Raw genomic sequence first — 15,227 nt, 5'->3', positions numbered from 1 at the left:
TACTAATAATCTACGAATGCACGTACATACTTAACATGGTACTTCAAACGTTTTTCGTTCTTTAAAAATTTAATTTATATTGTACATTTGGAAATTATAATTATATTAATTTTTTTAGGTCAATTATATAAAGTACAAATAATTAATTTGAATGCGTAAGAAATGAAAGTAATTCATTTCGTTACAGTTTACGCTACATCGAGAATAAGCTCTTACAACCGCGTCTTACAGTTTTATTCTTACCGTCGTTGTAGACGAACCTTTACACTGCGTACAGGTGCCGTGTATAAACAAAGTCGGGTGGCCTTTGGTGGAGCGGCCTTCAGCCGGGCGGGCGCGGGCGGCTGACGTAAATACGGCGCGGTATTGTCTCGCATTCCTTACCAAAAGCTCGGAGCAGATCACACGGAGCATACAGATAGCAGAGCTTCCATGCGTACTACGTAAAAGTAATTAAGTTTGATAATCGATAATCGCGTACGCGAGTTCACCGAAGAATCAAAACGTAAACAGATTAACTCGGCATCGAGTTCTGCGTTTCCGAAAATTCTGCGCGAGAAGGAAAGCGTTCAGTTGATGATTGAGCCTCTTGCTATCTCACTCTTTTACGCGGCTGTCTCCTTCTATCTAAAGGCCGAGATCTCTAACGGTCAGTCTAATTGCGAAGACACTGGCGCGAGGACGTGTCCGCTAATCGCTCCGCAAGTTCGCGTATTTTTGACCGCGGTAAGGACAGTCACGTATACGAATAAGTGTCAACGTCGTCGACTCGGGTACGAACGATCATTTTTTGTACTCCTGTGTTCTCCACTCGTCGTTCTCAGTTTCGTGTGTCGGAAAAAGTGCTTCGGAACGGCAAGGTTATGTAACAGATGCAGCGCGCACGGAGCGTCCGACGTGAATTGCGCGGTGATTGCGTCGGGCATTTCCGATTACCGGGCTCCCATTACAATTTATTTCGGCAAGTTCCGACAACCATCATTGTCAGAGCATAAGATCCGCACCTCGTCCGTCTTCTTCGTCGCGGCCGCGATTCTCAACCAGTTTCGTGCAAGTGATTTTTGAGGAACTCAAGGATAATCAAGTGCGTGGAAAACATTTCGTATCGCGGCCCGTCTCGTTCGCTGCTTGACGCAAATTCTCAGCATCGTTTATTCCGCCGATGAGAATTGACCGAAGAATCAGAAGGACTCTTGAACTTCGCTTTACGTCGCAGCCAGTTTCTCACAAGAAACATCGACACATCGAGATCGAGAAATTAACTGACTAAACGGGAGTGCCGTGGACTATCCCGCGAGTGTCCACCAGTGAGGGGAAGGATGACACGTCCCATCTGAGAGGAGGAGCAGGCCCAGGAAGGGCATCGTGCATCGGCGGAGCAACTTTTAAGTAAATATACATTTTTTAAAATAAAATATTAAATAAAAAATTTTTTCTTTTTTTTTTTATTAATTTTATGAACTGAATTTCATGTCTACATTAATATTTTTCTTTATGTTACAGCCACCGCCTGAATTCTGCAACTCCGCTGATGCTCATGCAGATTGGTGAGTTGCATAATTTTTTCTTTTTTTTTTGTAGTTTAATTGTAATTAGGGTTTGTTAAAAAACAGTGCGCGCATGATTTTTTCTAGTTTAAATTAAAAAAAAAAGAGTAACATTGTCGGTATCTGATCATAAGTAAAAATAAATAATAAAAATGAAATATGTAGGAATATTTTTTGTAAAATATATGCGTCATATTACGATATTGCGGCATCGAAGAAGAGATATCGCGTGCGGCACGCCCAAACCATCATGCGACGGAAGATACCCAAATATCGGTCTCTAGGGACCTCATTTTACAAATGTACGATTGCGTAAAATCCAAAGCTTTTCCTCTACATGTCGGTCTCTTCGGGGAATGCATAGGGATTGGAAAAATTTATGTAAGCTGTTTATTCTCGGAGGATAACACGCGAAAATAGCACGCACGAATAGGAATTAATTATACGCGTAGGATTTTTTGTATTTATAGAAATTTGTACAATCGATTGGGGTGGGGAAACAAAGAAAGAGAAAAAAAAATAGTTTAATTTTAATATCAATAGATTCCCCTGTTCATTTAGCTGCAACAGTGATGTATCTAAGTTTATCTATTTAACATTGCCTTTAATATCATTTCTCTTTAATATTCCGATCGGTAAAAAAATTCCTTTTTTTATCTTATCACTTTTATGTCACCAACAACGTGTCGGTTTATTTGAAACGAATCTCCTTTATTGTGATTAGTTTACGAATGCCGAGCTTAATTTTCCTCTTTGTCTTGGCAGTCCTTCGCGGTCATATTAACTCACACCCAAGTAACGCTTTGACAGAACCGCAATACTCTTTGCATTTTCGAGGCTTCCGACGTAGACCGCGGCGCGTAGAGTCGTGCTGTAATTCAACCAAAGTTCCCTAATTAATCAGGTCCCAATTAGTTCGTGTAACGAAGGTCCGATGGTTATAGTGCCGGTAGAACACAGCATTGGTACGAGCGGAGTGCACGAAACGTAGGAAAGAAAGAGAAACGTAGGAATAGAACGGAGAGTCACGTTGAAGTCAATCGGAGAACGGGTTGCCCGATTTCCCTCGAAATTACGTTCCGCGTCCCAATTCCACACGTGCGCGAAAGTGACGATGACGAACAAGAAGAGCTGTCTCTTCGCGTTGCTGAAGTTCCAATATCCTTTTGCCGATTGACAAATACGGTTGTAAACGGATCACTTTCAATCATTATGCAAATACCGTCCGATCGCGCTGATATCGACACATGTGAAAAATTTCCACAGTTTCCGATTGCTCCGCGAAAAAAAAAAAAGAGACTCGTAAGTGAGAAACGAAATGTCTCTCATACGTTACCGTCGTATGTCATTCTGTTTATACCCGCGCACCTTACAATCACGAATCGAACCAACTGCTACGATTTATATAAGTCAGAATTTTTAACTGCTACGCTTGTCAGCGAACGTTACGTGGAAACATTGCTTCGTGACATTTTCCAGCCACCAGACCGTCATGAGAAATAGCACGGATGCAGCAGAAAATGTTGCAGTTGTTACAAAACTTATGGCTTTATCATTTTATTGTTACTCCCGCGCGAGAGATCGTTTTGTTGTTCCGAGGCGAGCGTAATAGGTGGGTCAAAATTGTATGAAAAAGAAGCATCTCCAGTGTTTCCACTTTTTTTTTCTTTTTTTTTTTTTTCTTTTTTTTCTTCTTTTCCATGGTTTTCCATCCGTCTGTCAGAGATTCTCATTTTTAAAGTTAAATCACGGAGCCTCGAGTTTTGACGTTGCACCTCGAGTATGTCGGGCATACTCTGCGACATGTCTGATAATTTGTATGCGTGGGAATGCGCCAAGTCGTGCGGATAGGATAAGGCAGATGGACCAACTACGACGTGCATTCACAAACATGCACACTTGCACGTTGACACACACGTACACGCGATCCACACACGACACATGTATTCAATATTTGGGGTACTGTATTGAAAATCTCACCTATCTCGACATACCTTAGCACTTTGTATGTTCTTTCTTATTGTAACACGTAAATGCAGTTCCGACGACTCGAAATAATTTTTAAAAACGACTGCCAGGCCCCGAAGTAAGAAATTTCTTGAAATATTTTTCTTCAAATCCCGTGTATCTGAAAAGATGATTTTTAATAATTGCACTCGCGTGTGCGTTTGCGTAGAAATAAATTGCCAACATTTTTGCTTTTGGTAGCTTAATCATTTTTTTATTACGTATACGTTATTTGTTTCCGCGCAGATTTATTGAGGGACATACACGGAATTATTTTCGGTTTCACAATATTGCTGTTCTCCTATTTTCCTTCGAGACAGTGCGGAACGAGATCTTATTCGATAACGATTTTTCTGCCAGTCACACTCAACCTTGTTTTATCGAAGCTCTTCCTTTCGACAAGAATGAGCTATCGAGAAACGATTATTATCCCGACGTATAATGATATTATTATCTTCTTGTTAAAATCTCATTTTAATAACGGCCTTTCTTTGTTTAAAAAAGTTCGGAGATAGTCGAGGAATATTTAAATTACTGATTTCTATTCATAACTATTCCCTATTTAATTGCATCAGTTTCAAACAAAGTAATATATTTAAAAATAGGTGACGTAATTTTATTAGAAGTACATTAATTTTACATATACGTTTAAACAATATATCTTGATTACTTCATATTTATTAAAATTCGATAAAAAAAAAATTATTATTTTATTAATAATACATTAAATTTAGTGCAGAGCTGAATTTATTGTACGAAACTTGTTAAGCGAATAATTTTCAATCTCGTATTATCATTTTTTTTCCTTTCTACCGGAAATAAAATACTTGGACTGATAACAACCTTTATTTAAAAGCTCGAGTACGGAAGTTCGATAGAAGTCAGAACTTTCTTATCGAGATAAAATTTATTCAATCTCGAGAGCACTCGAGGAGTTATCGATCCGTCGCATTCATCGGGTAGCAATTGTTTATTTTGCTAGCTGAGAAGAAGTGGCGGTTGAAGCAAGATCTCGAAAGTTAACCACCTGCTTTAGTTGATGGATAAAATTTTCCATAAAATTTCAATAGCGTGCAGAAAAGTTCGTTTCCCGGCTATAAAATAATCGGATCGAATATAAAATCTGTATTTCAGCTTGTCGAACTATCGCTTACTTCAAATAATGATCTTTTGTATTTTTATAAATATAAAAATTAATGTAAAATCTTTTTTGCAAAACTTAAAGGTCTATGCAAATTGTAATTGAAAGCAAGTGGTTAATGGAAATGTTTTTAAATTTCTTTTAATTCATCAAGTTGGTATATAAAAATTCTTATAATTATTCGTTAATAAAGTGTCTCCTTGTTTTGCATTAGAAGCCCGTTTGCGATATTATTTTAATTTTGTTAATGAAATGTTATGAATATAATTCAAGCTGTAGGGAACTTTAACAATTTTCGTAAATCCATTGCAAGTAGCATTTATTTCATTATTTAATTACTTCTATGGAAGTTCTCGCGCGTGTTGCGTTGTAACGGCGACTGCTTGAGATTGCTTACATTCTGAGGCGACTTTACTCCACGTAATGTTCACTTCAGATTCAGTACCCTTCCGGCCAATCCGATCCCGACCCTGCTTCAATAACGCAGAATTTAAAACTCTGGAATCGATTCAAACCGTAAATTTATCGATGCAGTGTGCTGCGTTTTAGTTCGATTCACACGATTAAATTCTTTTAGATCTTCAATTTATCCGGAATGATAAGCGAACAGATATTCTCGTCACTTTTTGTGCGTGTTAGATTATGAAATGTTATATATATATTATATATCGAATAATATATCTATATTTCTTCTAATTATATTTTAAATTAATAACGTATAAATGCATTCCTGGGTTCTTTTTTTTTTCTCTATATTTATCAAGAATTATAAGTGCACGTTTATCTGTTCGTAAAACATATAGGCATATAACCAACGATATTTGAATAGCATTATCATTATTTTTAAACTTTTTTATTAAATTATCTACTTCTTAACGAAGATTTTTTTTTGTTATTACCACTATCTGGATATGAAGTTAACGAAGATAATACGGAAAACATTATTTTTAAGTATCTTAAATAATACGGCTAAAACAAAATGTTGGATGACACGATATTAAGGTGGAAGAGCGCGTGAGAATAGCCGCAGAACGTTCATTATGTGAACCGGGTTAAAAACGGCAAAATGAAATTTCTACATTATTTCACGCCGTAACTTTTATCGAAAAGTTTAAAGCCCGTTTCTGGCAAACCGTAGCTTCGCGAATTCCTTCCGCAATATGAATCATAAACGCAACCTATAAGAAAATCCGATGGTAATGACGTCGAACGGCTTTCGTTGACCACTCGAATCATAATATATTAATGCTCGGTCTTTCAGTGTTTTAAGTGCAGCTGAAAAGAAAAAAAAAGTAGTGTTTACCTTCTTGCACCTTCAATTTTATAGCTCCCCCACGTTTGCGCTCCTCGTGCCTCTCCGTCGATGATCCGCGATTTAAAAACTCCTGTTCGACTCACCGGAAATTTATAGGCGCCAAGTTCACCTCACAAAGAGCGACCCCGTCGTCGGCGCTTCGGTAGAAATCCCAACCCGCTTCCTCATCCCTTATTCACCTGCGGTCGAGCGTACTCTTTCTCGGGGTTGAGGCGTGTATAGTCACGAGGGGGTAGTTCTCCGGAATATCGTACGAACGACGATGGCACCTAGAAAACCGGGGGAAGCGGGCACGCTTATTACGTGCGCTGGAAGCAAATGAGAAGCTATCGCTGCACCTCCAAATCGGATTCTCATTAAAGTCCTGGTTTCAGCGGAAATCGCGTTTTATTGGATCTTTGATTGACGAGATTACTGCTGAAACGCAAGCGCCGATACCGAACGCGGTCTAATCGCCCAATCACAATGGACTGTTCCATTGACGTACCCCTATTCTATGCCAGAAAGCTTTTCTTTTTATTAAATTAGAGTAGGTAGCTCTCTCGATTTATATATTACTTCGTTAACGCTTTGAAATAGCACGAGGTACTTAAGTAAAATCTACATGTATTTTCTTAAATATAATTTTCAAACTGCGCCTTGAAGCTGTATTATTTCTGGAGCCAGACGCCTTTTATAAAAGTCTCAGTGCTTGATTTATAAAGCTCTTACGAACAATGCAATACGATAAATTAATTACGTCGATATCTTCCGTTGTTATTTAGTTAAGTAGGTAATCTCCTTTCATCGCCAATCAACGGGATAAATTATCTCCTCCGCCGCAATGCGCCATTATTTTGCTGGGATAGTAAAAATTAATCGGCTTAGGCATCGAGTTGCGTCGCGCGAAACAACCAAGAACCCCCTTGTCTTTTCGTAAGCAAATTAACTCACTAATTACTTTGCTCGAATTAACTCCAAATACTTTCATTTATAACTACACACCGAAACTGCACTTGAGTACGCTCGAGTCTCGCAAGCCCGACCGCTTGAAACTTGTTACGTTGAAACAGGAATTTGAGGATTGAAATAGTCCGCTTTAACACGCAGTTATTGGAAATGTCTTACTTCGTCAATTTTTAGCACACGGCGAATTTCGCGCTCTCGGGTTTCGCAGACGAAGAACGAAATCGATGGCGAAATCGGCTCGCGTATTTATCATATGTTCAGTGATATTTCGTAATAATGGCAAACCGCTGATTAATAAGTGACACAGTTACTCTCATACAGAAAAATGACTCGCGGATGGATTAATTCCAGTCTGCCGATTTAAAATATATTTAGAATCTGTATACGCGGCAGATTAAATTATGACGGGCTTTATTGATACCCGCCCAATATTTCCTAACAATAAGCGTAAAGCTGATAAATTGCGCTTTAAATAATATCGAGTGTTGGGTGAAACAATGAAAATTCGCAAATTAATGTTTTATGGGTTATACGCAAATTTAATGTCATATCACGCACAGCCTCACTAAATAATACAGCTAACAACATGAAACGGTATTGATCGGGCGTAAATAAAATGCACACTAATATGCCCAAATGTTCGTGCAACGTGCGTGAACGAGTCGGAACAGTTTTACACGAGAAAACGTATATAAATATGCACAGAAAGGGGTTTATACTTTACTCACATTTTGTGTACACCTAATACATCAATATTGCACGCACGTTAATTAACTTTTGTATATATATATTTTTGTTATCAATATAACTCCGGAGCAAAAACACAACTCTTGACGCGTTTATAAATTCTGTTCGTATAGAATAACGCACGGTACGTAAAGCACAATTATTAATTGCGAAGAAGTAAGAATGTTCAATTTATTCAGAATTGTTTGCCTTATTCTAAATTGGATAAACCAAAGGTAAAACATTTTATACTCGACACAAATGTACCTGTAAGGGAAAAGTTAAAACGCGCGTTCGCCGATCGTACTTAGCCGTGCCGCGAGCATCGATCAGCCGATTCGCAATCCGATAGCTCGTAAAGCGTATAGAGTTCATATATTTTGTTGTCTTGGCAGGGGTGAGAGGAGGGAAAGAGAGAGAGAGAGTATGTGTGTGTGTGTGTGTGTGTGTGTATGAGGGGAGGGGGAGAAGAAAGGTGCCAAGGCAAAGGGAGAGCGCTTTTCGTGTTACGACATCCAGCTGCAGTTTGAGAAAAATGACCCGTCTCGTAGTTTCTCCCTCTCGCAACGAAAAATCCCGTTCCCGGCGATATATCAGATCGCGTCGCGTCTAAAACCGATGGTGCAACTTTTGTCCAATAACGCGATACGTAAACGTCCGTATACACGGCCAGCGAAACCCATCCAGAGCAGATAGATATATTTGCGCGAATTCCGGGGAATGCCCGGACCCGCGCTCTATCCTTTCGGCTCCGATTTCTACGCTAGAACAGTCGGCAGACATTATTCTTTCGCGAATTGCCGATGCGTTTCAAAAGTGGCTCTTTGTCGTAACCAGAAGCGCTGTGAGTACTCGCGAGACTCCAGGCGCAAAACATCGTATAAAACCGTGATAGGAAGGCAAGCGGGTCCGCGAGCTTTCGGCTCGTTGTCCGGTCGATTCTGCATCGCCGAACGAAAAAGCCTCGCACACGCGCGTATATTTTTTTGTCAGACACGTCGGGGAATCTGAAAAGATTTTTTAATACCTCAAATGACTTTGAAAACGAAAGAGAATTGATGGAAACGTTTCAACGTTGAATAAAACGCCGAATAAACGCGCCGATATAATGATGGAATAAGTATAGTATCAAAGTTTTATCGTTTCCGTCTCCGCTGGATATTTCGCGCTACTATGTCCGACGGCGTCGTATCTGCTTCGCGATTAAATTAGCTGTCGCTTTCTTGAAAATTTGCGAGCTTTCCATTTGCGAGCTTCCTATACTGACTTAAAAGTAACGTAGGAAATAAAGATAATACTGTGAATGTGACAATAACTTATAACATACGCGACGGTTACGTGTGCGAACGTCGCTGTGTTGAATGGGAGGGCGATCCTGTGGGATCAGAACATGCGAGAAAAACCTATAATATAGCGCACACATCAAGCGTTTTTTTTTTTTCTCTACTTCTTTTTCCCCCCTATTGCGTCGTATAACGTTTGGAAGGGAAAATGATATAGGTTAAAAGTACGTGAGCGAAATATTTTACGCGCGTCCCCATGGCCAGTCGGAAATACGTAGTATCGTCGCAAGTTCTCATTCTCGAACGAAACCGACGGACTCCGGCGAAGGGAAAAAGATCGACCCACGAAGCTACATCGCGTTTTTACAAAGAATTCCTCGATAGATATATGGCCGGGTATCAGAAGCCACATGCGTGTTACACGAGAAGATATAGGGTTACGTTTGGTGTCCGTTGGATAGCGCGAGTAAAAAGGCAGGGCGCGAGATTGCATTGGAAGGCGATACAAATTACAGATTGATATATTGAGCTATCGCTAATTAGATTTTCAGCCGTTTCTTATTCGAGACAAAAATTTGTTCGACGATTATCGACTTTTCCAACTTGCTCGTTTCATTTCTAAATGGAGATTAAAATTGATTATCGGCTCAATATTGAGGATAAGTGCGCAAATAAATATCTGTCGTTAAGTGTCGAATAGAGATACGATGACTGGATTTACTTGCACTCCAAAAGAACTCGGAAGAAACGAATGTGACGAAAGGATAAAATGCGTGCCACATTTTTACGACTTTTCGTAATGTGCGAGGCACATGGTACTGTGGCGGCTGTCGCTCCTTTACAGCACTGGCTTCTACTTCACTCTTCGACGTTTCAGTATTCAAGCCACGCGCTCCAAAATCACCAGGTGGTAAAAACTTGAATGAGGGACGAGTGCAACGACTCTTGAGACGTTGCGATACTTACAAATCTTTTCCGTTGTTGCGAAAGAAAGAAAAAGAATTTAAAGTTAAAAAAATTTTCGCTGGCGAACAAAAATCTATAACAAAAAAAAAAAATAAAATACAATTTTGCTATAAGACGTTCATTATATTAAGAAATAAAATATTTTCGTAAACACGAACAGTTAAATCTAATTAAAGAGAAATGTTATTCCGTGGTACATTTCAGTAAAAAGATCGATAACTTTCTTTATTTCTACCGACTTCTTCTTTTTTCCGCGACGACACGCAAGTAACTTCTCTTCGATGTTGCTCCGTCGACGTGGTTTTTCATTAAGAAATAACGCGAGTCGGCAATATTTCTAAAGTACGGTACGATAATTCGCTTCCTCATGCACTGTTTATACCACTCATATTCCTCCTTCATCGAGCGTCTTTGTCGAAGTAACTCCGCAAGACGGCTCGACTGCCGAGAAGCTTTCGTGCTCACTTTAATGAGCTTACCCTGAAGGCTTCTGACGTACGTCTCGACGTCGATGCTTTCCTTAACGCCTACAGCCAGTTCTCGTAGGCCGTCCTGCGAACTCTCGTAATTATTTTCAACTTCGTAGGGTCGACTTCTGCTTCCAGTCGCGTAAAATAGCCGACATTTGTCACTATCACGTAACACCTGGGTAGAAGGAAACGTCCTGGGAGAAATGTAATCGGAGAAAACGGGCAATCTCGTGTAATATTCTCATCGTACAAAAAATAATGTATTGAGGTTGCAAAAAGAAGTGAGATTTGTTTAAATTTGCTGCGACCTTTTTGTATTCGCTGTCATAAAATGTATACATGAGAACAAACGCTGCAAAAAAAAAAAAAAAAAAAAAAAAAGAAAAAGAAAAAAACAACTTTAACGGACTCGTCTTATTAAATTTCTTACTACTTACGGATATCCAATAGCGTCCCATAGCTCTCTGCATATCGATCAGGACGCTTCTCTTTGCTCCTTTAATGCCGAAGAAAACGCGCACTCGCAATAACTTGTGCAGAGACTGCTCATTTCGCTTTGCTAAAACTTCGTTCCGAGTTCTTTCAGCAACTACTTTTTTGCCAAAGGGGAACAGCCAGTTGTATGGAAACGAATAAGTGCTTCGCGATAATTCAATTCTATCGTAATCCGTCCGTTTGTCGGACGTAACCCGCGTCTCGGTTTTGTCGTAAGATATTTACCACCTCCTCCTATCTTGAAATCGACATAAAATCAATTTTATCATCGAATAGTTAAAAAAAATCAAGCTGACGTTTATTAGCGAATTATTAATAATTGTCAAAATATTATATTATCTAATTTAACATTGACAGAATATTTCCTTTGATCCCAATTCTGGTTTCACTGGTACAAATGTAATCAAGCGATGAAGTTCCGGTCGACGTGAAATTGGATACTGGATCATACTCATCTCGTCGCCAAAGACGGCTGCCACCTTTTGCTCGCGTCTAACCGATCGATGAGGGTACTCGCAGGCTGTCAGATCGCGATTCATCGCGAAAATTCTGTATTGACTTCTTGCAGGAAACTTGAGCGTTTCGCAATATCGTTCGTGTTTGCAATGGATCCTCGGATCTAAGCTGGCATCTTCATTCTCGCCTCTTCTTCTTTCGTCATCGTGCTCGAGAACGTTGCTGTCCACTTCGATATATATCGGTGACCTTTGCTTCGATAATAACGCGTGGTACCGTACACTTTTGACCCTTCCCCTTCCTCCCCCCCCCTCCGAGCTTACTTTCGAGAATATCGGCACACTGAGAAAAAAATTTAGTTGCATACGTTCAAACAAATGTTTATTTAAAGTGAGCAAAAATACATTTACATTAGTAAAATATATTGTCTATTTTAATATATTTTATTAATTTAAATATATTTTTGTTTACTTTAAATAATTTATTTGTTTGAACGTATTCAACTAAATATTTTTTTAGATTAAATTTTTTTTTTCTCAGTGCAGTCGTGACAATCGTTCGCGAATCAGCTCCGACGAATTTACGAAACCTATAAAGTCGACGTCGCAAGTATCACCGCACGCTACCAGAATATCCGCTTTATTATCAAGTCGGAACGTCGCAACAATGTTTTTATTAAGGACGATTATTAAAAGCGTCGCTGCGAGGTCGTTGGACTTGAATTAAATTTATATTATACAAGTTTACGTTCGAGTAATTAGCGAGGGTAGGCGAAGACTTCAGCATGATATTACATTTACTACTAGTTATCAGCACGTGTACCGGCGCGCGCGACTTTGATTACCTTCAGATTAACTTTGTCCCCTATTGAAACTTCGTAATGACCTCTTCTCGATATGCTGACGCGGAGATTGTCGGGCATCGATAAAGTGCAGCTAACTGCTGACTGATCGCAGGACAGAGCGGCAATAGTCTTTGTGTTTCACGCGGAGAGTCAACAGGATCGTGACAAAACCGTCGGCGATCGATACCGTCTGGTTTCTCTTGGCGTCTGACGTACGGCACGAACGAATCTTCACGCAAGCACTTTAGGAGACGGTGCGAGGGTAGTTTTTTTTTGCGATTCCAAAATGTTGTTGCAATCTGTCTCTCCGTCTGTTCGTCAAATTGTCGGTTATTCCACTATCATATAACTAGGAGGAATCCTCGTACCATCTGGAGTAGGAGTATTGACGGTGAAGCGTAACACGTATATCTCTTAGACCATTATGTGCACATACGCCAGAAAAGATAACGATCAATTCTTCGTTCGAGCAAACCAACGTATCGGTACCATCGGCACGACGTGTGAATACCTCGTTGACCTCGTAATCCGACGTTGTCCTAACGAGCAATCGATCGCGTTCACTTACGAGCTGATCGTTCAGCACCTTGTGGTATCGACCGTCGTAATTCACCAAGTATCGCAACGCTTCACCCGCGCCGAATGTTCCTATTATCAATGAATCGTCTTCGTTTCTCTAAGACAAAAGCGTTTACGCGGCAAACACTAGGTTTTATTTCTTGCAACAAGTTAAGATATAATTTCACCCCGATTTATGTAGCAAGTTATTTAAAAGTTTCTAGATTAAAAATATATAAAAAAAAGATGAAAATAAAATATCTTCGTACTTTGATAGCTACGGATTTATATTGATAAATTTTTTATCGAGTAATAATTTATTCTTTGTATATTATTAAGAACATATTTTAAATTGCAGAAATTAATTTTTATGTATTTTGATCTTGTCATTAATTTTACAATACTTTTGCACAATTTAATCGGATTTGTATAAAAACATTCTTTTTTTAAATTGACAAGTGTAAATTTAACGAAAGCTAACGTAATCGTACAATAAAATTTTACCCTTTTTAAACTTGGAATTATTAAATTACTTGCTATATTCGTGTCTTAATTAAAATAAGATTTAATAATCAGGAGTTCTCTCGCTGGCGAAATATGCTGCTGTGTGTTCACGATCGATTTGTTGGAACGCGTTTCCGTGGAATCTATAACTTTACCGCTGGCTGCCACCGATTGCCTCGAGTTGCCCTTTTTGATCCTAAATTTTGCTGCAGAAGAATTCACAATTTAACTGAAAAATTCTCGTTCGCTCTGCAGTTGACCCGAGTTCTTGTATACTTTTTGGACCATCTCGCGGATGGATTCATCGCGCGATTGCGGCTTGTCGAAGTCCGTGCACGTCACGATGACGCCGTTGAGGCGGAAGATGACGACGGTATTGTCGTCCAGATACTTTAGGACGGTTCCGTTTCTGAGAAAGTTCCGGCAGATTTCACGGGCTGCACCTGCGCGCTCGGAGCGTTTCAAAACGTATGATTGCCGAATGCAAAATGGATTTTTGGTACCGTCCTCGACGGTTGGTTCTATCAATAATCCCAAGGGCCATAAAGCACGAAAGTCGAAAGTCAAATTTTGCCAATGGGAATTGGACGAGTTTTCAACTATGGAATATAGACATGTAAAGCGAAAAAAAAATCGTTTAACCAAGAAAAGCATTTTCCTTTTTTTTTTTATTTAATCTTTTACCTTCGTATAAAAATCGTTAATAATTTTCTAACGAGAATACCATCGTTTAACAAACAGTTGATGAAGTTAGAGCTAGATATTAATTATTTCGTCTTCTCTTATTTCGGTAGGAGATCTAACACAATTCTCCTCTTCGTAGTTAAGTGAAACGTGTCTGCCGACTAACTCCGTTAGACAATCGCAAAGTGCATTGCGCCAGGGCAACAGCGATGCGTAAATCGCGGTTCCGTAAAGTCAGTCCTCGAGTTCAACCGATGTATCGCCGTCTAAAAGAAAGTTTTTGCTATGATGAATCACTTCATGAACACGGAGACTTCCAAGATCGTATCGAACGAAAGTCGTACGGGCCACCCCGTCTCGACACATTGGGACGATAGAATTTTTTTTCGGCCGGTAAGAAGGACGTATCGACATCATCTATCTTTGCGTCTGATTTTTTCCCCCGTCATTGACGTTTTTCCACTCATAACTCTTCCATCCGCCGTTTACTTCCGTTGTTCGCCAACGGCGCCTCGTTTCGTTTCTGTCTTGTCATTTTCTTTCCCTCGGCGTGCTTCGCTGCCGTCTTCTTCGGATTCCGCCGTTTCGAAAATTTTCTTCTGCCCTTTGCGACCCAGAGTTTTCTTTAGATGGCTCGCTTTCAAAGAATCCGGAAGCACGAAGCACTCGTCGTCGAATATGATCGCGTCGTCTTCCGCATCGATGGATTTCTTCATAAATCTTCCTGTCAAGCCCATCCTGCGCGATTGGCGCGTCTCTCGCTCTCGTTTTATCCGATTCTCTTCCTCCTCGGCGATATATTCGCAGAACTCGCGGGATCCGATGGACGTACGTACCACTCGACGGGCACCTTTCTTCGAGCACCGTTATCCACCGCGTTGTTGTTGCTAAAGTAAAGCAGCATCGAATCCGTCGGCTCAAAGTATCTACCCGCGAAACGATCGAAACTTTGAAAACATTCGCGCGCGACCTGAAGAAAAACCCGAGAATAACTCGACGTCTTCGTATTCTTCGAGACTCGTTCTTCTCGTAACTTCTTTTCTTGAAGACATTCTTGCACAGATATCCCGGAAGCAATGTCTCTTCGAGCGTCTGTTAACGCGAACGAAAGCGGGTATTCGGTGAATGCAGCTGCCGGCTTACAATAATCAATTTCGGTCTCGCTTTTAGAACAACGTGAACTGGATGTACCGATCGGAAGTGACGTAAAATTTGGCAAGCTGCGTGTTCTTTTTATTCCCGATCCGTGACTCCTGCCCATTCGTTTCACCGCGGTTACGCAA

The 15,227-nt window shown here is 40.0% G+C and overlaps 1 protein-coding gene across 1 annotated transcript; it reads right to left on the bottom strand.

Moving 5' to 3' along the window:
- Positions 1-7,950: 7,950 nt before the first annotated feature.
- Positions 7,951-14,681, bottom strand: LOC139103060 (uncharacterized). Its single transcript, XM_070657439.1, is given in 6 exon segments — positions 7,951-10,578; positions 10,841-11,098; positions 12,199-12,321; positions 12,323-12,440; positions 12,567-12,874; positions 14,451-14,681. Coding segments are annotated over 6 exon segments (1,452 nt in total). The 3' UTR covers positions 7,951-10,164.
- Positions 14,682-15,227: the final 546 nt, after the last annotated feature.

This window comes from Cardiocondyla obscurior, linkage group LG01 (assembly GCF_019399895.1).
Source record: "Cardiocondyla obscurior isolate alpha-2009 linkage group LG01, Cobs3.1, whole genome shotgun sequence".
Lineage (NCBI taxonomy): Eukaryota > Metazoa > Arthropoda > Insecta > Hymenoptera > Formicidae > Cardiocondyla > Cardiocondyla obscurior.
This window is presented reverse-complemented; position numbering and strand designations above follow the sequence as displayed.